This window comes from Brachypodium distachyon, chromosome 2, assembly GCF_000005505.3.
Source record: "Brachypodium distachyon strain Bd21 chromosome 2, Brachypodium_distachyon_v3.0, whole genome shotgun sequence".
NCBI lineage: Eukaryota > Viridiplantae > Streptophyta > Magnoliopsida > Poales > Poaceae > Brachypodium > Brachypodium distachyon.
The window spans coordinates 20590932-20617180 of NC_016132.3; the positions used below are offsets into that span (position 1 = coordinate 20590932).

The 26249-nt window shown below is 44.9% G+C and overlaps 2 protein-coding genes and 1 long non-coding RNA gene across 6 annotated transcripts; 2 read left to right on the plus strand and 1 right to left on the minus strand.

The window, feature by feature from the left end:
• Positions 1 to 203: 203 nt before the first annotated feature.
• On the plus strand, positions 204 to 7646 carry LOC100835099 (phosphatidate phosphatase PAH1). 4 transcript variants are annotated; one of them, XM_010232984.3, is made up of 11 exons: positions 204 to 365; positions 565 to 2667; positions 2751 to 3334; positions 3411 to 3484; positions 4617 to 4701; positions 4809 to 4895; positions 5056 to 5128; positions 5268 to 5311; positions 5661 to 5789; positions 5861 to 5959; positions 7099 to 7646. In XM_010232984.3, exons 2-11 carry the CDS (start codon positions 660 to 662, stop codon positions 7153 to 7155), a joined length of 3240 nt encoding a protein of 1079 aa, XP_010231286.1. In that variant the 5' UTR covers positions 204 to 365; positions 565 to 659; the 3' UTR covers positions 7156 to 7646. The 4 variants fall into 4 exon arrangements, with proteins under 4 accessions (XP_010231286.1, XP_010231289.1, XP_010231288.1 ...); XM_010232987.3 differs by having other exon boundaries at positions 205 to 365; positions 575 to 2667; XM_010232986.3 differs by having other exon boundaries at positions 225 to 449.
• A 2808-nt stretch (positions 7647 to 10454) lies between these two features.
• On the plus strand, positions 10455 to 12210 carry LOC100833987 (probable membrane-associated kinase regulator 4). Its single transcript, XM_003566131.4, has one exon. The coding sequence runs from the start codon at positions 10628 to 10630 to the stop codon at positions 11954 to 11956; it is 1329 nt and encodes a 442-aa protein (XP_003566179.2). The 5' UTR covers positions 10455 to 10627; the 3' UTR covers positions 11957 to 12210.
• Positions 12211 to 17841: 5631 nt separating this feature from the next.
• On the minus strand, positions 17842 to 19987 carry LOC112270965. Its single transcript, XR_002963693.1, has 2 exons — positions 19211 to 19987; positions 17842 to 18220 (listed from the first exon to the last, which is right to left on the minus strand). It is a non-coding gene; the product is annotated as an uncharacterized LOC112270965 (long non-coding RNA).
• Between the last annotated feature and the right edge of the window lie 6262 nt (positions 19988 to 26249).

The following is a 26249-nucleotide window of genomic DNA, read 5'->3' on the forward strand; positions in this document are numbered from 1 at the left end:
GCAGGTCTAGCATTTTTTGCTCTAATGTTTTCACGAGTCAGCTCACGAGCGGTAGTATTTGGTTTATATTATAACTGCCCCGAAAATGTTGGAGCAAATAAATCTCACAGCACTGGAAAATCAAATGGGAATATACCCATCACAATCAGCACAAAATCTGGAAGACTGAGAGGACTGTAGAATAGAATGGCCGGACAGGTTTACCCTTTTCGGTATCGTGCGTGAACAACCCAGGAAAATACTCTCTGAAAAATACCTTACCCTCTGCTCCGGTCCGGCTCATCCCCTCTTCCTCTTCCTGTCCACCCCAGCGCAATTGGCTTCCGCCGTCCTTGTTCCACTGAAGCTCGCGCACCACCTCGAAGGTATCGATCCCGTCCTTGTTCCCCTCTACTCGCTTGGCCTACCGTGGACTGGAGATCTAACCGGGCCTGGATTGATTTCGTCTGGTCGGTGACGAACCCTAAGTTGCTCAGATTATTTCCGAGTTTGTTCTGTCGTTTTTACTGCTCGAATCCAATTTTTTCTTCCCCTCAAATCCATGGAGTTTACACTTATGTTCAGTTGATTGCAGAATTGATGAAACAATTGAACGAATCGAGCAACCAGTGTTCGGATCGGTGACTGTTTGATGCTGGCGATCGAGGACTCCTGCAGAAATGGACGTGGTGGGAATGGTGGGGCGCGGGGTGGGCCGTGTCCTCTCCCAGGGCATGTACTCCGTCGCGACGCCCTTCCACCCTTTTGGCGGCGCAGTCGACATCATCGTGGTTGAGCAGCCTGATGGCTCGTACCGCAGCACCCCCTGGTATGTCCGATTTGGCAAGTTCCAGGGCGTTCTCAAGGGTGCTGAGAAGGTTGTCACCATCACTGTCAATGGTGTGGAAGCCAGCTTCCACATGCTGCTTGACAACTCTGGCCAAGCCCACTTCATGCGAGAGCTTGAGCCTGGCAGTGAAGACTCTCGAACAGGTCCAGGAGAAGTTATCAATGAGCCTGAAACTCCACTTCGTAGTAAGAGCGATGGTGAACTTTACATTGGCACCAATGACCAGTTGGTTTGCCCGGAGTTGAATGAGAATCAGGAGGAAGAAACTGGAGAGGAATTTGATTCATATGGTTATAGCAAGCTGGAGGAAGCAGAAGATTTGACAAAACAAGCTGATGGGGGCACTTCAGACATGCTTTTGGTTAGTGTTAATGGGTGTGTTCTAACTGCTCCCATTTCTTCAACAGAAGAGAGCATGGAGGATGTGCAACTAAGTGAACCACAGTTCCATTTGGGACCTGGGCAGAGCTCGAGCGGGGACTTCAGCCGCAGTGGCGAGGTGTGGGAAACTGGCATTTTAGATGATATATACATATCACAGGAAAAGTTGAAGTTTGATTCTGAACACCCGTCAGAAGTTTCGAAGGAGCTTCAGGAGGTATTAATTGAGAAGGATAAGTCCCATGATATCAGAGTTAATGAATATGAAGTACAGCTTCAGGAGGTATCAATTGAGAAGGATGAGTCACATGTTCTCCGAGTTAGTGAATACGAAGCACTCCATGTGTCAGTTAATGAAGGTGAGGCTTTTGTTGCATCAACAAATGAAGTTGAAGTTCAGGATATATCACAGTCAGGGAACAATGGTTCGAATAATCAATTTTTGACCTTGGAAGATGAGGCTCATGATATTTCAGGGAACAACATTGAGAACCATCGACCCTTGCCCAACAAAGATGTGGCTCTTGATGTCTCAGAGAGTAAGAGTCAGGGCTATCAAACCTTGACCAATGAAGATGAGGCTCGTCAATTGTTGACCTTGGAAGATGAGGCTCATGATATTTCAGGGAACAACATTGAGGATTATAAATCCTTGCCCAATAAAGATGTGACTCTTGATGTCTCGGAGAATAATAATGAGGGTTATCAATCCTTGACCAATGAAGATGAGGCTCTTGATGTCTCAGAGGATAATAACGAGGGTTGTCAATCCTTGACCAATGAAGATGAGGCCCTTGATGTCTCGGAGAATAATAACGAGGGTTGTCAATCCTTGACCAATGAAGATGAGGCTCTTGATGTCCCGGAGAACAAGATTGAGGGTTATGAACCGTTGACGAATGAAGATGCGGCTTGTGACATCCCACTGGTTCAGGTTGAGGAGGCTTGCAAGTCCCCAGCTAAGATACACAAGGTTGGTGATGCCAGCAATGAGAATATTGAGGCTCGATTAGGGAGATACGATACTTTTAGAAGTTGTTTGGATCTGACATCACAAGATGATGGGGATTCAGGAACCGAGCCCTTTTCTCCTGAATTCGATCATCAGAGGGATTCTCAGCTTAGTCTGAGTAACCGCTCTGATGTTGACATAGATCTGGGGGAAGATGGAAGTGAAAGTGCACACTGTGATCATCTAGATGAAGTTGATGTTTCATCAATTACGTCAGATAATAATATAACACAAAGCGAAGACAGCTCTCCCCATTATGGCAAGGCATCTGACTTGTCGTACGAAGGAGGTTCTTATGACAGGAGTAAAGACACCATCCCTTCTAAAATTCGTTTGCATTCATCCCCAAGAAGCAGTGACAAAGACAAATTAGGAAGCATTCCAGAGAACCCATCTGCTGAAGAGGAACTAAACAAAGAACACCCCCGAGTACAGAAGGGCTTGGGTAAGCACATGTCAGGTCACCAGTTCTTTTTCTCATTTTTAGAAGACATGGTTTCATTACTTTGCTTTCATTTCTATTGGCAGGGTTTGAGATTTCTCTTTGTGGGCACATGCTACGGCCAGGAATGGGCCGGACATCTGCTGATGATGTCTTCCAACAACATCTTGTCCATGAGGAGGATTTTAAGTCATCTGGGCCATCAATAATAAAAAATGCAAACCTTATTGTCAAAATAGGCTGTAACTATTTTGTATGGAGTAAAGTTTCTCATATTATTCTTGGGAAGGCTGTATTTGGTCCAGACTTCAGTGTAGAACCTATTGATGCTATTCCAGTTGAACTCCAGGAAACACCTGGTTCGAGAGAAGATTCTCTTGGGATGTCTCCCTCAAGCCGGAGATGGAGACTTTGGCCCATTCCATTTAGGATATCAAGATCCCTTCAACGCAGTAATAGTGATTCTTCCGAGGATATTTTTCTTGATACTGAGACTGTCTTGAGTCCAATGGATGAACAAGCCCCGGAGAACAAAAAAAACCAGTCACCAAGAAAGCAATTTGTGCGGACTTTAATTCCCACTAGTGAACAGGTTGCATCCCTGAATCTGAAGGAGGGACAAAACATCGTAACCTTTAGCTTCTGCACCAGAGTTTTTGGGAAGCAACAGGTTTGTGCCTCTTTTTTCTTGATTATTTATCCTTTTATTTTGGACATCTTTGTACTAAAGTTTGTTCTTTCACTAGGTTGATGCACATATATATGTGTGGAAATGGAATGCAAAAATTGTTATATCTGACGTGGATGGAACCATCACAAGGTAAAGTCCATAGTTCAGATTTGCCAAATTCAATGAACTATTTCAGTCAATCATCATCTATTCATCTGTCAGATTGTCTCACCAAACTGTAAATTAAGTTGCAAATCTTATGGCAAACCAGCCTAACTTTCCAGACAAAAATAATGTATTACTGGGTATATTTAATAATTTTGTCATGTTAGATGTTGCTGTGAGGCTTCCTTTGTTTACTGTATGCTCACTTCTTCGAGTTTAAGGCAATATGATGAAAAGAAGCCATTTGCATTATGTTTTTTTGTTGCTAATTTTCATTGACAAAACAAATATGTATTACTTTATTTTGAATTATGGTTCCACTGAATCTAAGAAGAATACTAAAAACCCAAGCTGCATCACTTGTGATGATTTTTGCCTAATCGAATGAATTAATTGTTCTTGATTTAGTTGCAAATATATGTGCTTTGTAGACTATTCTTTTTCAAGAATGCTGAAGCTGTTCATTTTATGTACTCTTAATCTGTCTTAAGACTCGTTAAGGCACCATGCTAGAATGGTGGCTATACTTTCTGTTGGCAACATTAGATGTTGGATGTCATATTTTGTGACTTTGTAGTGATTCATATGGATTGCTCCATGTGACCAGTAGACCAATGGTTGGTAAAATTCTACAACATTCTGGCAATGCGGGTTCTTTTCCAACTCTTGTATCTTCTTCCCCATATATGAATAGCTGGCAAACATTAGTCACTGTAATAGGACTTGGCAACATAACTCAGGCATAAATTGCAATGCTTGAAGTTTTACATCTCCTTTGGTTCAAGGTGCCATGCCCATGCTAATTTTGTTTCACAACTAGTGATTTTGGTCCATTGTTTGTCTTGTATCGTTTATCACACAAATAATGTTTCCACACGTTGTTTCTTGGTAAATGCATTTCCAGCAAATTGTCTTTTTAGTTCATCTGAAACTTCAATGAACAAGGCTCCCTGGACTTGGCACCAACTAACTGAATTTAACCTCAGCTCTATCTGAAGAATTTTGCGGCTTACTGCATCATTTTCCTTTGCAGTGTACACTTCCACACGTGATTCTTTTGCTGTCAATTACCACAACAGCTGAACTAGAGTAGTTAATTACTTACATTACATTTCAGGTCTGATGTGTTGGGCCAGGTAATGCCATTAGTTGGACGGGATTGGAGTCAGTCTGGTGTTGCTCGGCTTTTTTGTGCAATAAAGGTGTGATGCACAATTTTGATTTTTAGTGGTTTCCCTTACTCTTGGGCGAAATTGTACCCAGTTTTTGTGCACGTAGTTTTCTGATGAACCTTTTATTTCCCAACCAGGAAAATGGTTATCAACTAATATTCCTTAGTGCTAGAGCTATTGTCCAGGCATATCTGACAAAAAATTTCCTCTTCAATCTAAAGCAGGTAAATACAGTAATTTCCACTGTTGTTTCCTTCTGTCAACTTGTGATGATCTGATCAGATCTGCAACTGCATTCATTGTCTAATGGGTTCCTATTGCTATAGTGTTAATATGTCTATAGAGTTGGTTATGTATCAACCATATCCTTTTGCAAATTTGCAGGATGGGAAAGCACTGCCTAACGGACCTGTTGTAATTTCACCTGATGGTTTGTTCCCGTCGCTCTACAGAGAAGGTGACATCTCATCATCTAATAACTATTGGTTGAATGTTGACTTACTCCCTTTTCTTACTTCAACAAGAAAAATTGCCATTTTGATTCACTGAACTCTAGTAGGATGATAAAATTCTCATGTTTCCTCTGATCTTCTCAGTTATAAGAAGAGCCCCACATGAGTTCAAGATTGCTTGTCTGGAGGTAATTGTCAGAATCAGCTTCCTGACTTTGCTTGTTTCGCATGTAATGATGGAATTGCAGAAAAATGTTGATTTTATTTATTCGAGTAATAACCCTAGAGGCCTGTTTGGATGGGGGATATTTCTGGAAATGAATTCTTGTATGGCATCATATGCTTCTACTACACAGACGAACAATATACTTGCTTGATAGACCGGGGATTTTCATGGGATTGGTTCCTGAATTCTTTTGTAAAGACCAGGGAACAATTAAGTCTAATAAGGCCATTTCCAGATTCCTGCAGACAACCTGAAACTTCAAATCGGTATTATGATAGGATTTTGACATGTCATGTTTTTGTTCTTGACAGGACATTAAAGCACTGTTTCCTTCCGACTACAATCCATTTTATGCTGGATTCGGTAACAGAGATACAGACGAGCTTAGTTATAAAAAGATGGGAATTCCCAAGGGCAAGATTTTTATCATCAACCCGAAGGTATTACATTCAGAGTCAGTAATGTTGTGCTTGCGTAATTGCTTCCTAAGTCATATCTTGTCGTCATGCAGGGTGAAGTAGCGATCAACAGTTCTGTTGATGTGAAGTCCTATACCTCCTTACATACCCTTGTCAATGACATGTTCCCTCCAACAACTCTTGTTGAACAGGTCAGCTTTCCTTATGAGAAACTATTACTCCCTCTGATCCTAAATTCTTGACTCAAATTTGTCCAAATATGGACGTATCTATTGTTAAAAAGCGTCTAGATACATGTAATATTTCGACAACAATTTAGGATCGGAGTAGTAGTATTATGCAGTGGTTCGAAACATAGAGTGGAAATTATGTAACAGGCAACAAAAAATTCACATATATTGGGTATAGTTAGATGTAGCCACAAACTTAATAGTTTCTGCCCATTTCATTTCATCTAGTCTTGGTCTTTTAACCTACTCTGTAATACATTTGGCCAGTTGGGGAGTTCGGATAATGCTGCTTTACCTCGTGTATTTTGAACAGCCATAAAATCGTATTGATGTTCCTCACGAGAGCATAAGAACATTATTTCAATCATAAATTTTGTAATTACCAGAGAATTGTTTTCTCACTAGATGTTTGAACTTGCTATCCAGAATCTAGGATACCGGTGTTTTCACATAATAGATAACACGATCTAATTTCCATTCATACTGCAGTCAGTTTCAAAAAGTTACAAATTAAACAATAATTTTCTTCAGTTCTATAAGTCTCTTTTTCACAAATTGGTAAAGGCCATATTAGAAATAAAACGCGATCGACTTGTACATGCAGACTGTGGTTATAAGATTAGCTACACCGGTGCAGAGGCATGCTTACCCCTTCTATATTACTCCCTCCGTCCAACAATAGGGGGCATATTAGGGTTCGGTTGACCAAGCCTTTGACCACAAATTACTTCATGAATATGTGACTAATGTGATCAAAATCATAACCATAAGCAAATATCCTTGAGTAGGAATATAATGGATATGAATCTATGTCATATAATTATATATTAATAAAGTAATTTGTGGTCAAAGCATTGGTCAAAGGAAAGCTAATACGCCCCCTATTGTTGGACGGAGGTAGTATCAAGAAACATTCTTCATGTATGATGTAGGCTAGAGGCATGTTCAGTTCCATGCTTCATTGCTACCTGATATTTATACAGATTACTCTTTTGAGAGCAGCTGGAGTGATAGTGTTGCACTTGCCCATGGTGATTTACTATTCCAGGAATTACAGATTAATCCTTTTGTTCTGACCATCGAATGATAATGTTGCACAGGAAGACTACAATTCCTGGAATTACTGGAAGGTTCCATTGCCAGACGTTGATTTGTAGTGTATCTTTGACAAATGCAGCAGTAGACACAAGTAGTCACCTCCAGGCTCCAGCATAACAGGAAAGTTCGTGTACACTAGTTCTCAAGCGCCACAGCAGAGTTCTGTCCAACTTGTAAAGCATCTCAGGAGTTTCCAGATGTACTGTTTTGATCGCCGTTGCAAAAGTTCCAGTTTTCTTTGCTCCAGCGCAGTTCTGTCACGATCATTCATCTTTTAGGTAGTGATCTGATTGACGTTGTTGTGGAACTTATTGCCATGTGTAGAGGCCGAGGCTCTTGGCATCCTCAATTGACAACGAGATAACATGAGTGTTGATCTGTTATCAGCAGCTGGTAGCCTAGCCTGCATTACTTTCCTTATTCCCGTAGCTGCAGCTTGTCTGTCAATTAGATGAATCCTGGTACAAGAAAGCAACTGGAAACAGAAACTATCAAACACGCTGTATGTTGTACGTGGAAATAGAAATATGATTCTGCATTTCTTGCGCCATTTCCCTTTTCCTTGTGCTTTAAACATTGTATCTTGCATTACATCTGGGTAGGGATGTAAGCAGGATCCCTCACATGTCCTGCTTTTAGGCTAACATCTCGATCAAAAGTCAAATTTGAACAAAAAATTTAAACTAGCAAGTCCCCGGTGGTTCAGAAGTGGGACATCTAGGTTGGTGGTGACTATTTTCTTAACATCATTGGTTTATGTACCGGATGGTGTGAAGTGTAAAAAGTCCAAACTCAGATTCATTTCTAAACTAATCATTTCTCGATTTGTTTTATTTTTCCCTTCCTTCCAAATAAAATTGAGGTTGAACTCAAAAGTGTACGTGTTTGTCTCCATCCTCTAACATACTGTGTATATATTAAGAAACTTATAAGCATGTATGTTCGCATGGTCTTCATCATATTGCCAAAGTGCGGGGTTCAGCGTGTAGTCATGCCCGAGCAGCTGGTCCTGAGCTGAACTAGCCTGGATCAAACCACTATACGAGAATTGTTCTGAATTTCTTTAACGGCTTGTTTGGCACATGTGGATTTTACGGGATTTTGAGGGAATTCTGAGGATTCTAATTCAAAAATAAACCACAATCAACAAAATTCCTCAGAAATCTGGTGAAATGCACCTGTGCCAAGCAGGGCACAGGTTAGCTTGATTCCGCATGCTACAGCCATCTGGCATTACCCCTCGAATGTCTCCAGCAGAGGAAACAGGAGCAGAACCTGCCAATCGGTGATGTAGAGTTAAAATAGAAAAGAGAAAACTGAACAGAGCCCTGCCATTTGGTGATAGCAGAGTTAAACAGAAAAGAGAGAATAACTGCCTCCAGTCACGGAGTTGGCAAAGGAGCGCCTCGAGCTCTGAGATCTTTGCACTCCTTTTACGAGGGACCGGGGAGGGAACTAAAAACGTGTTGGCAACAAGCAAAGGCGAAGTCACGTCTGTCAATTTGTCCAAGCCTACGCGACGCAGCGTCACACGGCCGCGCGCATGGACGGGAATCCAGCAGACGCATACAATTATACAAACAGTCCTAGGCGAACGGGCGTCCACCAAATTGAACCAACTCTACTCTGTTCGTGTAGTAAAAGCTAGTGACCAGAGGAAAACTTCTTTTTTTTGCGAGTAAAGACTTGAAGGATAAGCACCAGATGCTTTGCTTGGCGTGGCGTGGCGCTGCGAGCAGGAATCTTCCACGTTCAAACCACCGCCGGCCACGCGATCGATGGAGAGAGCCACCAGTGGCAAGTGGCGCCGCCGCCGCCCCTTTCTTTCAGGCCACCCTAAACCCCGGAGGTTCGGTTCGGCCGTTGACCGCAGCCCACAAGCCTAACCTCCTAATTATCCTGCGTTCCACAATTCACATTCCCCTAGCTAGTCAAACGAGCTGAATAATCACTACCAAGTAAGCATCTCTATACAATTGTTCCTTTCCCGCGAGTTAAGACTTTTGGAGGGGTGAGATGTTAGCCTAACGATATCTTTAAGCGATTCTTCGGACTTTGCTTAGTGCTCCCTGGTCTCTGCTAGCTCTAGACAGAAATGGAGTGCTGGTAGGAGAGAATAAAGACTAAAGAGGGTGGCCCGTCACAATGTCAAGGCTTTCCTTTTCGTTGAAAGGAACTCGACAAATTCTTTCCAAGGAAACAATAGAACCTGAGGAGATTTTATATGCATCTATACTGTACTTTTGCTACTCCTAATCCGTAGTGTAGTGTCGAAGTAGGAGTAGGAGTAGGTGTACTGCTTTGCCAAAATTTACGGCTTGTCAGGATGCTCCCCCGCAAGATGTCACGTTCACGCACGTAAGCTGGAGAAGGAAGGAAAGGAAGAAACTGGCAGTGAGTGATGTCAGTGTGTCACCCTCGCACGCTTCGAGGATTGGCCCAGACAGACAGACCCCAAAGCTGCAAAGCTTGCATCTATCCGTGGATGGGTTTCCTGATACGAAAACGAAGGACATGCAGTGACACAGGCACGCCAGTCCGTCCATTGTCCCCCATGCCGTCTCTGAAACGACCCTTCTTTTCTCTGCACGTCTCTGAATCGGACGGGCACCACGGATGAGCAAGGACACGACACCTTCTTCAAACTCCAAGCTGGCTGACATGGAGATCGAGACGGCATAAACAAGTGCATTCACCCAAGACATGGAGTACATTTCTTTGTTTTTCTAGGGGGAGGGGGAGGCACTGTTTCTGGGTGCACGAGCTGGCTCCTCCCGTTTCGAATTCGAAAGTTTAGCTGGAACGGCCAAAGATTTTGAGCCGATTTACGTAATTTGATTCAGTAAACCGAGGAGAGAGCAGCCCGGTTGGGTTGGGTTGGGTTTCCGGGCCGGCGCAGATCTTGCATATCAGCCGTACGTACTGTCCGACTCGGTCGCTCCACCGGTTGGAACTTGATGTGTGCGCTCCGAGCTATGATTCTAAATTTTTGACTCAAATTTGATTTAATATGAATGTATCTATTCTTAAAAAATATCTAGATACATGTGATATTTCGACAATATTTTAGGAAGAGGAGTGAGTACTACTAATTGCCTTTGCAATGACTAACCTGGCCTTGTAATTTGTACCAGTAACCATGCCGTAATCAACACCCAGAATTAGTGTACTGCTAATATAAATTAGGAGTAGCAGCACCTTTTGTTTGTCAAATCAAATGGCACGAGATAGATTGGTAGCCATGTAAAGAAGAGAAGCACGCAGCAGAGCGGGAAGGGGAGCAAAAAGCAAAAGAAGAGCGCACCCAACACGCTAATCAAGTGATTATAATCGGTACTTGTTCGATCGCGCAAAGCCGATTTCCCCTCGAGCAAAAAAAGAAAGGGAAGGGGGGGAGCAGAGACACACGAATAAAGCCAGAGATGCAGCAACGCATTCTTCACTAGAGACTAGAGAGGGGCAAGTGAGCAAGCAAGCACTAGTTAAAAGACCAGATCGTTGCCGGGCCAGGATGGAAACAAGAGTCGGATCATGCGGACAGCAATGGCAGGGCGTAGGGCCCAAAGGAGAAAGCGCTCGCTCGCTCGCTTGCTTGCTGCCATCTGTATAAATGAGAGCACGCCCGTCTATAGCTCTGCCATTTTCCTGCCCCCTGGAGAAGAGAAGAGAGCAGCAAAGCAGAGTCAGAAAACAGAGTCCCCGAGACACAACAGTACAACACAGGAACTTCTTCGTAGCTCCTCAGAAGCTAGTCAAGTAGAAATGGCGAGCGGGTGGCGAGTAGGGGAGGAAGAAGAGGAGTATATCGACATGGACCTGAGCTCCGGAACAAGGGAGGAGTTCGAGTTCCACATGTCGGCGCCGCTGGACCGGTCGGGCCACCCGCCGCTAGCGTCGCCCGCCGACGAGCTCTTCTACAAGGGCAAGCTGCTGCCGCTCCACCTGCCGCCGCGCGCCCAGATGGTGGAGGACCTCCTCCTCCTCGACGACCATGGCGGCAGGGGCAAGGGGCGAGCACGGGTCCTGGCCGTGAGCACGGCCCCGGCCACGCCCTGCGAGCGCTCGTCGCGGTCGCCGCAGGGGGGCGATTACTCGTGCTGCGCGCTCAGCGGGGAGCTCAACGTGGAGGAGTTCTTCCGGGAGTACTATAACGCGGCCGGCAACGAAGAAGACGATGCGAGCATCTGCGAAGGGAAGAAGAAGCCGTGGTCGAGGAAGCTCCGGTTCGTGAGCCTCGGGTTCCTCAAGCTCAAGGCGCCCAAGGCTTACCTCAAGACCATGTTTGCTGCCACCACGAAGCCTTCTGCAGGGAACACCGCCGGCGTTCTCGGCGCCACGAGAAGCGCCAAGGAGCTGATCCCCTCCTCCCATGGCAGCCATGGCAGGGCGTGGAGGAAGCCGAAGAACCCGTTCTTCTCCGGCCAGGCGAGAAGCAGCGGCAACAGGTGCGTCCCCGAGCAGAGCACGGCGAATAAAGAACGCGAGCACGGGCACCGGAGGTCCTTCTCCAGCGTCATCGTGCGCTACTCGGCGTCCAGCAAGACGTCCCCTGCGCCTCCCTCGTCCTCTTCTTCCAGCTCGTCTTCGTCGTCATCGGCGTCGTCGGTGCGGAGCTCGAGCGGATCCGACGGCGGCGGAGCGGGGCCGGCGCTGAGGAGGAGCAGCAGCGCGAGCTCGGAGGCGGAGAACAACCCCATCCAGGGGCTCATCGCCTACTGCAAGAAGTCCCAGCAGCTGGCCTCCGTCAGGAAGAGCGCCAGCGACGCCGGGTTCCGCTTCCTCTCGTCCTCGGCGGCGTCCAAGGTCGCCGCGGAATCCGAGGATCTCCACGACGAGCTCGTCGAGATCTGCAGAGGGTGATACATATGCTTGCTGTGCTGTGATTGCGAATGAATGAAAATGTACAATAGATGCAATGCACTCTGTTCTGAGAATTTTGTGGTGCTGCTGGAACTGGAACTTGTGTTTCTTGACTGATTCTGTTCCCTGTGCAATCAACTCATGATGCGAGCTCAAAGCATCAAATGAACAACCCCTGAACTTTTCAGCATAGATTGTTTTGACTTTGAGTATTAACATCAGATTGTGTTACATGATAGATTAATTTCTGCAAAGTACTGTACTAACGAACAACTGAACAAGACAACAAGTCAATATGTAAAAAGAACTCTAGAATTTGACAAGAGATCTAGAATACCAGTCTGCAGCAGACTCTTTGGGCTCTTAATTTGCATTACAATAGGATCGCACCTTCTTGGCACTACAAGATGCATGTGCTGCAGAATAATAATAAGAGAAGGAGAATATAATCAGGGACATATAACTTCATGAGGGGGCAGTTTTGTTTTTGTTTTTCTTTGAGCTTCAGTAATCAAATTTAAACCAAATGCCGAATCTCACACAAAATAAATATGTTCAATAAAAATCTTGGTTACATTTCAACGTGTTTAAATCAACATCCAACTATCTTTATGTCCAAGCTACTCCACATATATATAGAATATGTAGCTGCGATTTTCAAGAAGTGCAATTTTAAGCTCAGTAGTGTGCAAAATTAGGTAACTGAGATTTTTCAACAATTTCAGCAAGATAGAGAAATAGCCAAGCGTTTGTAAAAATGGTTTTCTTATTATTAAGGCGACTGAGAATAACTATTTCTAAGTTGATACTAACAACCGTTTGATCCAATCATTGAGATTCGTATAAAATCATGCAAATACAAATGATGAGAAAATCTTCATTGGATGGCTATGATTGTCAAATGAGAAATATCTATTTCTAAGTCCACCGAGAAATAGACATTTCCTTTGTGTTATACAAATTACTGACCTCCATATTTATTCCCTTCAGTTTCCTTCTTGCGTTGTTCAGAGCACTGAACTCAGCTCAGCGCCAATCCACTGGCAAGACACGAAGATATGACCAAAGCAAAGATCACACGCTTTTCACAGGATCATTGAGGGGATGATCAAAAGATAGCAAGACATGGATATACCATGATGCATCCTGACAACGGCATCATAGGCAGAGCCAAGTAAAACTTGCTTTTTTCTGACAGTTTGATTTCATACCATTAGTTAATCCGCATCCAAGCTTACGATCTCATACCACCATGTGCACAAAAGGCAAGATTACAAGAGCACGGTATCTCGTTTCAAGGTGACAAGGTACACAAAGTTTTTATTTCAGTGGCCGACACACAAAACTTGCAAGCTAGAAAAGGGCTCAGTATATGTATTAATACTAGTTGCCATTGCCAACACCAGCAGCAGCATGCTCATCTTTAAAGCTAATTTTAAGCTCCATCAAGGAAACAAGCAGGGACACTGTTTGTTGAGATGCAAAATAAAATGGAAACAAAAAGGAGAACAGTGCAAATGTGCAATGTTGAGGGAGACAATGGATGGAGGCACACACAACTTTCTGTTCCCATCAGTGCATGTCTGATGTCCCAGTCAGTGAGTCACCATGGGTCGATCTCCTGCTACGCATTGGCAACACGCATTGGAAACATTATGCGTAAATAAGGGTATACATCTGATTGGTACGGCTCCACACATGGGAACTGTATTAGTGCTAACCTTTAGACATGCTTAAGTAGTTAGTTAAGTATGTTCATCCTTTGAGAGGCAACACTAGCAATGAAAAAATTAATGCTCAGCATACAAGCTAGGATAGCTTAAGTATTTAGGAATTATTTTTTTTGCGAAGAGCTTAAGTATTTAGTTAAGTATGTGTATTTGAGAGGGTCACTCCTGTTTGATTGTTCATCCTTTAAAGGCACTGGGCCGCTGATTTTTGTTTCCGGGTTAAACCAGTCAGTTTTTTTACAGGGAAGTCAACCTTTGTTAGCTTAAGAGTGAAACCCATCATCTACCAAAAGTGGTACAATAAAGTCAGGAGGACATATTCAACTGGTAGGCCTGACGCTTGAGAGCAGAATTCTTTGTCTCAACCGTCATGAATTTTCGACTCTACAGTTTAACACCTCATTAGACAATGAACTAAGGGGATTGCCATTGATGTTGACATGGTTAAATAAAATCGATTATCAGTTGAATTGCACAAGTCCGATGCAGAAAGCACGGACCAGATTCCATATTTTACTCGTGCTTAAAGTCATGAGAGGAGCTGCAAGCCTGCAATGCAATAGACAGGGATCAGCTAGCCCACATCACAACTGCCTGCCTGATATAATAAAAACCAAGACTTCAAGACTGCAACCAGGTATATATTCTCCCCCCTTGGCTTAAGCACCACATGATGCCGAAACTACACCAGAATAATAAAGTTAAATTAAATACAAATCAGAACATCAAGCTAATGATTTCGCATAAAGAGCACTGCCTGTCAGCATCCAACTCCCCCAAATCAGATCAGCAGGGATCCCACTCAAGGACTAAATAATGCCATCACGTCGCTTTAAGCGCGGAGATCTCGTAAAGAAATTGCCAAGAAAACTATGTAATCCTTGAACCCGAAGCGCATGCCAATATGCACACCACCGATCGAAAGCAAGGAAAAACTAAAGCCAAAAGCCACACAGATATTGAGCCACGCCAAGTTGATGCTGGTGTGCACTGTGGAGTGGTGGGGTTGATGAGGCATGGGGGCATGAAACACGCATTACTGTATACCACCCCAAGATTGTTCTGCGTTATTTATTTATTTAGCAAATGCGTTTTGTCTACCAATAATTTAGATTAGTTTGAGCAGCAACTCTGTTCCTTTTTCTTAAGTCGGCCCTGACAAAAATTCGCTCTTGTTTGCATGGGCCAATGCCTGGAGTGATGGGTGTAGTCCAGAGTGCACCGGCCACCACCGGGAGTATGGTTTTTTTTTTCGAAAGAAGAGAAAATGCTCCGGTCTTTACATCAATCGATGCACACAAGCAAGTCTTTCTGTTCATATATAGAGGTGCAAGGGGATTAAACGAATGACACACTGTGTTTAATTTTAAATCTCCTATTCACATTTTATATCAAAATTTAAATAGGAAAATTGAACTAAAGTTATGATCCATAGAAGTAAAAACCCTTCAAATAATGTGTTTACACGATATCTTGAAATAGAAGTAAAAAACCTTCAAACATATCAAAGTAAAAACCCTTCAAATAGTGTGTTTACACGATATCTACTCTAAACCAATGATATATAGTACTCCCTCCGTCCAGACCCGTCAATGAGGGTGCGCAAGGTGCACGACCGCTCAGGGCCTCCAAATCTGGGGTTAGTTATGCTATTAACCGGAAACAAATCGATGCTAATCTAATTACGCATGTAACGCACGGGAAAAGCAAAGCCTCGTGCGACTCCTAGGATGCCCGATTCCTCGGCTCCTCCTTTCCTCCATCTGCATGCGATCGGCCGCCTCCTCCTGCACTGCAGTACTGCACGTGATCGACTCGCTTGCCTGCCCGCCTCCTCCTGCACGCGATCGATGGCAATCCTGCGCCCTGCTGCTGCTTTTGCTCTTTGATCTGTAGACTCCAGCGGTAGGGATGGCACCCGCAGGGTATGGGTACTGGTTGAGCCTTCCCATACCCTTACCCGTTCTCTTTGAGATTACCCGTTACCCGTACCCATACCCAGCAACGGGTACAACATTTTCCCATACCCATCACCCGTCAGGGCAGATGGGTACCCGTGGGTAAAAATACCCTTAATAAAATTTGATCGACAACAACATGTTCCTTAGAAACATCATCATATTTGTCAAAACCGCATCAATTTTTTCATAAACAACACTATATTAACAAATTATAAATAACAAACCACACATAAAAGGATAATATATCGTTTAAAACAGTAAACGACATCACATCACACATGTATGAGAGTTTATTATACGGGTAAACGGGTACAAGGGTACGGGTTATATATTCCCATACCCGTACCAGTAATACCCGATGGGTATGATGTATTTCCCATTTACGTACCCGCGGGTCAAAATTCTTGCCCAAACCCGCACCCTAATGGGGATTTACCCGCCGGGTATGCGGGTAATGGTTACCCATTGCCATCCCTCCCTGCAGCCCCTGCTCAGGATTGCTTTGGCAGTTTGACCCTAAATTCCTAATTCCAGTTGCGGTCAGACCCTCTCATCTATCTGATTGTATTGATAAACCTGCAATTCATATGATGTTTGAATTTATTTAGACTACTTTTGTTTGCTATACAGTATTGGAAGAATCATGACAAGGCCTCCAAATCCTGGAGACGGCCCTGCCTCCGTCCCGAAATAAGGGAAGTGGATTTGTATAGCACTTATGTTGGGACGGAGGGAGTAGTTGTTATGCTGCTGCCCTATATGTTTTTTCCTCAAAAAAGGAGGAGAAACCCCCGGCCTCTGCAGATGCTGCCCTATTTGCAGATTCACGCAAATCACTGTTCCAGAATCCGGGTCCCAATCAGTCTAACACTAACATTTGCGCCGGGATGGCTTGTTTACCCGCAAAGGTCTCGTGTACACTGTAAGGCCCTGATTGGAAGACCGGTTTTTGGCCCAAAACCGGTGTAAAACACGGAGCACTTTTTTTTTCCAATGGAAGTCCAGAATCATGATTGGTTTGCGGTTTAGGTATTCTTTTACCCCGTTTTAAGCCTATTACAAACAGAAAATAGTACGGACCTCCCATACCAAAGCATAGGTCTAAGGCTGGCTTTGTTCTCACGTGACGCCGCGGTGCCGCTCTGTATGGGTGGGGCATGAGGTCCGGGATTTTCTAGGCCTGTGTGAGAAGGTCTTCTTCTTTCAAACGATACCGGGGGTTTTTTCCCCTCCACGGGCCTAGTTTTTTTTACAGTACGGACCTCCAAAGGCCCGGATAAACTCACGCGCGGAATCGCCGGCCGAAGGAACGAGAAAAATCTAGACGGGATTGAGCGGAGGCGGAGGTGATGGGATCGAGCGAAGGCGAGTTCAGGCGGCGATGGTGGCATCGCGTGGATCCAACGGAGGCGGCGCGACAGTGGTCTCCAGCAGCAGTGGTGGCATCAAGCAGAGGTGGCTGCGACCAGCGGATCCAGCAGGGCGGTGCGATGGAGGTGGCGGTGACCAGCAGATGCAGCGGCGCGGAGCGGTGGTGGCGGGATCCAGCGGAGGCGGTGCGGTGGCGTCAGAATCTAGCGGAGGCGACGGCGAGATCCTTGCTTCTTTTATCCAATTTCTTGGTGGTGAACTGTTTCGGATTTTTTTATGAATTCAAAAGGAAATTGTTTTTGTGTCAGTTTTGTTGATTTGATCCAATTTTTCAGTGGTGCTTTGTTCTAAGATTTTCTGTGAAATCAAAAGAAAACAGGTTGATTTGATCCAATTTTTTGGTAGTAAACATCTTCTCCCAAACAACGTGAATACAGGAGTATATTGTTTCACCGGTAATCTTTGTACACACTAAAATACACCCGTGAATGTCTACGGTTGGAGAATTTTACGTACTACTCCGTAGTTCCCAAGCGGGGCCTAAAGATGCGGTAACCGCAGGGAGGAAAAGGACGCCGCTATGCATGGTGTCAGTTGGCGGTGCGTGCACAGGGGCACGATCGTTTTGACACTGGGGCGGCGGGCCGGGAGAGCGCAACCTGAGTGGACGGAGGCCGAGGGCAGCTGGGCCAGCCCAATGTTCAGATCGGGACGCCACGGTCCGGCCGGCGACATTCCTTCTACCGGGAGTCACGTACCTCAGGTCCTGGGCTGGGCCGGGGATTTTGGTAAGGCCGAGACGAACGCAATAATTTACAGCGCAGGCCAGGAAAACACAATAATTTCCGTAAAAAAAAACGCAGAGTAAATTACAGAAAACCACCACATTAGTGGCTAGGATTTCAATTCGGTACCAGTCTACGTTTTGTTTACTAAAAACCACCGGTTCTGTACTAATCGAACTACACAGCAAATCGTTAGCACCTAAGGCCATAACTGACATGATAGGCCCACCTGTCAGGTCCTACTTGGCGCCACGTGAGTAGTCCCTCCTTCTCTTCTCCCATGCAGTGCTGGTGAAGAACAAGATCCCGTCGAGCTGAAATCATGGCGGCCCTCACACCACTTGCGCAGGAGATTTTCGAGTCCATCCAAGCAGCGATGGCGCCATGGCGGTGACCCTCGTCAAGCAACGCATCGACCTGCAAGTAGGCCCGTACAGTGACAGGTGCAAAGTGTGCAGCTGTTCAGGGCCTCCGAAATTTAGGGGCCTCCAGATCTAAGCCTTAAGAGTACTGATTAGTGCTTAGCTATCATTAATTAACAGCAAAACAAGCAAAACGAGCCCATTAAGCGGAAAAGGAAAAAGCCCACGAAGGCAAACGACAAAAGGCCTGCTCGGGCAACTCCTCGTATGCGGAACTGCGGATCGATCGATTGGCAGGGGCTACGGCAGGGCCGCGAGAGCTCGGTTTTTTTACATCCGTTTGCTTGGTCAACTTTATTTGATTGGTCAGCTTATTTGCTTATAAATATAACATTTATTATTTTAACATAAAACTTGATTTTTTTAAGTATTATAAATTTTTTGTGGCTATATCTTAGGCGCCTGATTTTTAAGCAGAATGATTAAATTTAAGTTGATGAATCAGACCCGTTTAATTAGTATCTAGATGCCATTTGCTCTTATTTTCCAACCGTTTGCTTCGAATCTTAAATAACAAACTATATCCAATAGTTAAAGAATCAACTTATTTTTAATTAAAAATGAGACGACTTAGATATAGCAAAACCGATCAAATATCATATATTAAAGTAATATAATGAAGCAGAGTATGTTTTGATTATGCGCCATTTTTTATTAGTAATGCCTCATTTCACATTTCGCACGGAGGCCCCGAATTCCTAAATACGTCCCTGCCTGCAAGCCCGCATCTTCTCCACGATAGATGCTGCTGTCAAGTGCTCTGTGCAGGAGCTCCATCACGAGCTGAAGGAGACCCACAAGGCTCTGCATCTCAGCGTTCAGAACAACGGCACAATCATTAGTCTCTCACCTTCTGTGACCTCCACCCGTCCACCAGCGTCTCCAACCAGCCTCCGGCCATCCGCATCGACCCCAACAACGACGTCAACAGATGTTCGACAATATGCCCGATCCAAGATACCAATGCGTTGTTGTGAACACCCACCTCAATGGCGAGACCGACATCGTCCACGACCATCTCCGATGTCTTCATCGAGCTCACTGAACATGTGGCCGGTGATGCGCTCCTCAACATAGATGCGCTGCATCGATGCCCGCCACCTGCTCGACATGCGGCCTGGAGCTGGAGCAGCGCCTGCGCAAAGCCACCGCTGCAGGTGCTAGAGATAACCGGCGGCCTGGAGCGCAGCGGGCACACGAAGATTGGAGGTCGCGGTGGGAGTCAGGCGCGCGGAGGCGGCCGCGGCGCCGCCGGCGAGGAGGGAGAGGCAGAGCGGGCGGTGCCGGGGAGGGACGGGCCGGGAAGAGGAGCTGGCGAGGCGGGGCGGGTGGTTGCGGACAGAGAAGAGGGCACGGCGCGGCGTGGTGGGCGGTGGCGGGGCGGGCAGGGGAGTTGGCGTCAGGGCGGGCAGACAGAGGAGCTGGGGTGGGCAGAGGAGGGCGGGGCGGGATAGGCAGAGGACATGGCGAGCCGGGCCGTGGACTTGTGGAGGAAGCAGGAGATGGACGTCATTGCTGCTGCTGTATCGGGAACAGAGAAGGAGGAAGAAGAGATGGTTAAGTCAGTTGCCAGGCTCGCACGGCATTGGCCTGACCGGTGACCCACCTCGTCAGTTTTGGAGTTATTCGTTAGCAATTGGATGATTAGTGTAATCCGGTGGTTTTTAGTAAATAAAACATAGACCGGTACCAACCTGTAACCCTAACCACTAATGTGGTGGTTTGTGTAATTTACTAAAAACGCAGGGCGCACAGCAAGAACATATCAGGCTCATTCTCACTCGGCCTGTTTTTTCTTCTCTCCTGACGCGAGAGCGCCGCAGTTGCCGTTGTCAAAGTCACGCAGAGCCGCTAGCAATGCAGAGCCTCGGTGTCGCTTGACAGTGCGTGCATCCATCGTCCATGCTCTCGCGGACGCAACAGGTAATTAACATCCCGTACTGCGTCGTGGAGCCTAGCTTGGAGCTTCCTGCAGAAAAAAATATCTCGCACTCGCGCCAAAGCCAGATGATCGATCAAGCCTCTGGCCAGCGGTTTTCTGAAAACACACAAGGCACTACGGGAGAATCCTACATTGCCGACAGCCCAAAGCCTCTAGTAAAGGCCTCTTTGCCTCCGGAAAAGCCTTTGCCGGCGGCTTTTCCTCGAGGCCGCCGGCAAAGGGTGTCGGCACGAAGGCACACCGGCAAAGGCTTCTTTGCTGGCGGCGTTTTTACGGACCCTTCGGTAAAGCCTTTGCCGGAGGCCTTTTGCGGCTTTCGGCAAAGAAAAGTAGCTAACGGGGCGAAACGGCACATGATGGCTTTGCCAGCGGCCAGCCTTCGGCAAAGAAAAAAACCGTAATTAAAATAAAATAAAACGTAACTACCCCTGCTGCTGCAGCCCCACCGCCGCTGCTCTCGCGCTGCTGCTGCAGCCCCGCCGCCGCTGTTGCCTCGCGCCGCCGGCCGTCGAGGAGAGAGAGAGAGCAGAGGGGAGAGAGCTTCTGCCCCCCGTGGTGGAGGGGGGCGCCTCCACCCGGCTGCTGCTGCTGTTGGAGAGAGGGGAGGAGCCGCGCAGGTCACCGGCGCTCGGCCTCCACCTGGCTGCTGCTGCCCGCCTGCATAGGAGCCAACGGAGAGGAGAGCTCGTGGGGGAGAGAGATGACAGAGAGATAGGGGGAGATAAGACAGAGGGAGAAAAGAGATGTGGCTGGGAAGAAAGATCGGGAGAGATAAACGGTCAGGAGCGCGCCACGTCATTGATCCGTGGCGCGGTCACGCGGATCGGTGACGTGGCCAGAATCTTTGCCGGAGGCTAGCCGCCGGCAAAGTTTTTTTTTCTACATGTATATATTTGATGAGGTTTGTCCTATTTTAATTTTATGCCAGGCTTGTATACCCATAACGTGGTAACGTACCAAAACTTGCTAATTTTAGATAAAGTTTTAGTATTATTTCATTTTTTCCTATTAAACGGCTCTAGAAAATGATAAATAATTATTTTTACATATAAGGTGTTGATTTTAATTCACATTACTCATAATTAAAGCTAAATGAAACCACAGTAAAAAATTCAACTCAAAAAATGGATAAATTGTTGTGAAACTTGGTTTGGGACTCAAATTTGGAGGTTCATTTTCGAGATCGTGCAATTTGTGAAGAATGTACCATTTGGATTTTGTGTAATGATTTGAAATTTTTATCCCAGCCTTGTATACCCATAATATGACTCCATGAAAAAAATTGCTAATTTTTGACAAAGTTTTAGTATTATTGATTTTTTTTTAATAAAACGGCTCTAAAAATGATAAATAATTACTTTTACATAAAAGTTGGTGGTTTTAATTCGCATTACTCATCATTAGCAGTAAATGAAACCATAGTAAAATAATAAACTTAAAAAGGGAAAATCTTATTGCAAAACTTGGTTCGGGACTCAAATTGGACGTTTGGGTGCTAAGTTCAAGAACTTATACGAAAATGTTGCAATTTGTGAAGCATGTACCATTTTAATTTTGTGTATGCACCTGTAATTTTTATGCCAAGTTAATATACCCACAAAATGACACCATGTCAAAAATGGTTCTTTTTTGACAAAGTTTTAGTATTATTTCATTTTTTCCTATTAAATGGTTATAGAAAATGATAAGTAAAATGTGGTGATTTTAATTCATAGTAGTAATCATTAATGACAAATGAAACCACACTAAAAGTCTCAACTCAAAAGTGGGTCAAATTAATGCAAAGCTTTGTTCAGGATTCAAATTTGGATGTTCACTCTTGAGATCGTTCATTTTGTGAAGTATGTACCATATTCATTTGGTGTATTGACTTGTAACTTGTATCCCAGTGTTACATACCTATAACTTGGTACCATGCCAATTTTTGTGAATTTTTGACAAAGTTTTGGTATTGTTTCACTTTTCCCTATTAAACGGCTTTATAAAATGATAAATAATTATTTTTACATAAAAAGTTATGATTTTAATTCGCATTACTCGTCGTCAATGTCAAATGAAAGTACAGAAAATTTTCAACTCAAAAAGTAGTGGTATACATTATCATTTGAAACAAGAGAGAAATGGAGACAAAAAGGAGGAGATAGACACTCTTTGCCGGAGGCTTTTTTTTGCCTGGCCTTCGGCAAAGAGGCCACGTGTTCACGGCGCCGTTAGCCGCAGCGGCAAGTCCACGTGGTCACCTTCTTTGCCGGATGCCTTTTTGTCTCTTTGCTGAAGGCTTTTATTTGCCACAGGCGTTTTGTATGTTTTGCCGGAGGCTTTTTAATTTTGCCGCCGGCAAAGACTTTGCCTTCTTTGCCGGAGGCCCGAAAAAATGCCGGAGGCAAAGGCCGAGGGCTCCGGCAAAGACAGGTTTTCCGGTAGTGAGGCAGCTTCCTGCACGTGGTAATTCTCTCCGTAACTCGCTCCGTTCATAAGTACTTGTCGTGGTTTTAGTGCGAGGTGTGTTGCTGGTGGTAGCTACTACAGTGCGTACACATGTTGTCGATCACTGGCTGGCATGCATGTGAGGACATCGATCACGTACGGCTGCATCCTAGGCCGCTTGTTGAATTGGTCCTTGCCGTGTAGTAGCAAGATCATAATCTAGCTAGCTGCTGCTTGCCCCTGTCCCGTACGTCCTCAGGTTCCTCGTCTGGTGCCACCGCACGCGGCGATCCCCTCCCCCCCCTAGCTAGCTAGCTCTCGGAGCTGCACCGGCCGTACCGATGCATGCATATATACGGATCGGCGACCTGTGATCCAAAATGCATACGCCGATATAGATAGATATACGACGGATAGGATCGGATAGACGAGAGATGAGGTTCGATCCATCTTCACGCGTCGGCGCAAACACACTGAGAGTAGGTGAAAAGTCCATTCGGCCACTTTTACGCCGGCTGGCTAGCTAACTGGTCTTGCTAGTATTTTTTGACGAGACAACCATCAGACACACCCGAAAGAATCCCACTGCGGGAAAAGTGATCCAGTTTATGAGAAAAATCGGACCCGAAAACCATACAAATCATGGTTAATTAAAGGAAAATCGGGCAAAGACCAAAGAGCACGACTTATTAAGGAAAGCCGTACAAAGACCCTAACACCGAGCAACATCCTAACAAAGCTAGTATTACCTTTACGTATTATTTACTTCCTCCGTCCAACAAAAGATGTTTCAACTTTGACTAAATTTGAATGCATCTATACACTAAGTCATGTATAGATACATTCAGATTTTAACAAACTTGAGACATCTTTTGTTGGACGGAGGGGGTATTAAGATTTTGATATTGAAAAGTCGCCTGTTTTTAGTTAGACATCAGTCAACATGTTTAGCCGTTGGACCTTAATCCAATGGTAACAAGTGAGAGATGAAAGAATGGTGATGATTCTCAGATCCGAATTAATCCAACAGTTCTGAAATGTAGACTAAAATTTACTTAAAAATCATGAGACTTGGACACATGCACACCCTATTTACTAAGGTGCTCCAGCTCACAGCAATCGATCCCCGGTCGGCCAATAATAGGTGCCATTTTTCTGGCATGGCACCAGGACGTACGTACGACTGTACGTCGTATGTCTCACAGGTCAATTGTTTGCACTGGATCCCCCGGCCGCATGCAATTTAGGAGGCCAATCAACTTGTGCCATGTCATGCGGCAGCGAGATCAGCTATACCTTCGTCAGGCCGGGTCCCGAATGAAAGCTAGCGTGATTACCCTATCCTGTTTGCTGAAGGCAAAATATTTTTCTCTATCTTGCCCGTTTCACCTTCTTTAGTACTCCTTCTGTCCCAAAACAAATGACGTTGATTTGTATAAGAATATATAGAAATCCACGTCACTTATTTCACATCGAGTATATTGAATCTAAGCTAGATCTGATCGATTCAGGTCCATATCTTCTTCTTCTTTTAACAGCTTCAGGTCCATATCTACCGTACTGCTGATCGAGTAGTATCCATTTACAAACACTTGAACACCTCCGATCATCGTCCTCCTCAAAACCCAAACTCATGGCAAGCAGGAAATTTGTTCACTTGTTGTGCCTTTCTAGTTTCTACAAGTTCCTTTCTGGACGCGTGTTATCCATAGACCGTTTATGCATGGTCAACCTCACTGCATTATTGGTTTTTTGTATTCGGTGCAATTAATTAACACGACCCCATCCAGGAGACATGCATGCATGCATCATTCTGATTCTGAAATGATTGATGCATTACGGGACTTTGCATATTCTTGGTTCGTCAACCTGCATCCAAGTTACTTACCCGGTATGCGCGTATGACATGTGGGTCCCTCCTCATACCTGGGTTCTTCCATGGATCCCGGATCTGTTTCTGGGCAGCGGTTGGCTGCCTTTTGGTCAGGTGGGCCACCACGCAATCTTACGGGGCTTGATCTTTGGTCACTGCGCCGTGGGCCATGTTATCTACATGCAGGAGATAGTTTGGTTCTTTGAGGAGACAGTTCCTGTTCTTCTGTGGCTCGGGGCATGTGAAGTGCAACATGTGGCACTATCGCCCTACCGTGACACATATGATGATATCATGTTGCAATTTTAGGATAGAATTTATAATAATCAAGACTCAAGACTACCGTAGTGTGACTGTGTCAAGAATATCTTTTGGGCCTTGTTCCACCAGAAACGCATGAATACCTTTCGATCCAAATTTCCCAGAGGACAAGAATGATGAGCACGGCCAAGACCTTTCTTTTGTCACTCTGTCGACGTCAACGCCTATAGACCAATTCTTGAATGAAACGCCAACTAGTAACATACTATATGCCCACTAGAATTAATTGGGATCGAGGCGTCGATCAAGTGTGGTGTTTTTTTTCTTTGATAATGTGATAAGCACAAACAGAAATGTAGGTTACCAAAGTGAGATATATTTGTCTCCGAGAGATCAAGGTGGTCTAGGGTCCAAAAATTTATAGACTAAAAACATCTGCAAGTGGTTATTCAAAATTTCGGAATGTGATGGGTTGCGGCTAGAGCTGTTGCGCAGTAAGTATCACTATGCCAGTTTGCTGTCCAAAATTGCTCTGACACGCCCCCTCTAAAAGAGCATTTTCCATCTTTCTTTTTTTCTGAATTGTGCTTAATAGTCGATCCGGCTACTGATGTAGAAAAACTGAACGTTGAGTCCCCGAATATTGCGTTTGGGGCTTGATTGACCACTAGGGAGTAGTGTTATGCCAAGCTTGCTTTGGTGAACCTTGTGGACCTACCGGATTCATTTTCCTCCTTATTGTCTACATCAAGGGTGTTCTCTGTCAAATCTTCTTATCAGTCTTTTACTAACTATGATTGCCAATTTCGTCACAATATCATTTGGAAACTTAAGGATCCTCTACAGATAAAATAAAAATGTGTGGCTCCTCTGTCATGGGGTTGTGTCACTAAGGATAACCTTGCTAAAAGGAATTGGAATGTTTCCAAAAACAATGTTCTTTTCTGATCAAAATGAGACCATTCAACATTTGTTTTTTGAATGCCCTATGGCGCTTTTGGTATGGAGAGTTGGTCTTGTGACGTTTAATTTACAGCTGGTCTTGTGACGTTTAATTTACAGCCTCCCATTTGCATTCTAAATATGTTTGGCCATTGTCTAGGGCTGGGAAACAACTGCAAATGCTTATCCTTGTAGGGACTTGTGTGATATGCTGGTCTTTATGGAACTTCCAGATTGATTTGGTTTTTAACGAGAAGAAAGTTTTGAATTTTTTGCATATTGTTCGAGCGGCGCAATGGCTCCATACTTGGTCCTTGTTGCTTTGGACGGTGGACAAGGAGTCTATGAAATTTGAGTGCAACCATTTGGAGACAGGAGCTCGGGAATTCTTTCAATCAATCGGTTTGGGTGGCGTGCCCGTCTTAGGCTTGAGGATGGATGATACGTTCTGCCTTTGATTTTTTCTATAACTTTTGAGAATGATACGTTGTTGGATATCTTAATAATATCGATGCAGAGTCCGAGGGTTACACTCCTTTTCCAAAAAAAAAAGGAACCTTTGTAAGATTTCATATCCAT

What these genes read in the sequence shown, in the direction of transcription:
- LOC100835099 (XM_010232984.3), top strand. Translation starts at nt 660, where the DNA reads ATGGACGTGGTGGGAATGGTGGGGCGCGGGGTGGGCCGTGTCCTCTCC. An exon ending in CCGAGTACAGAAGGGCTTGG is followed by an intron (nt 2,668 to 2,750) that starts GTAAGCACATGT and finishes TTCTATTGGCAG; the next exon opens with GGTTTGAGATTTCTCTTTGT. An exon ending in TCAAGATTGCTTGTCTGGAG is followed by an intron (nt 5,312 to 5,660) that starts GTAATTGTCAGA and finishes TGTTCTTGACAG; the next exon opens with GACATTAAAGCACTGTTTCC.
- LOC100833987 (XM_003566131.4), top strand. Translation starts at nt 10,628, where the DNA reads ATGCGGACAGCAATGGCAGGGCGTAGGGCCCAAAGGAGAAAGCGCTCG.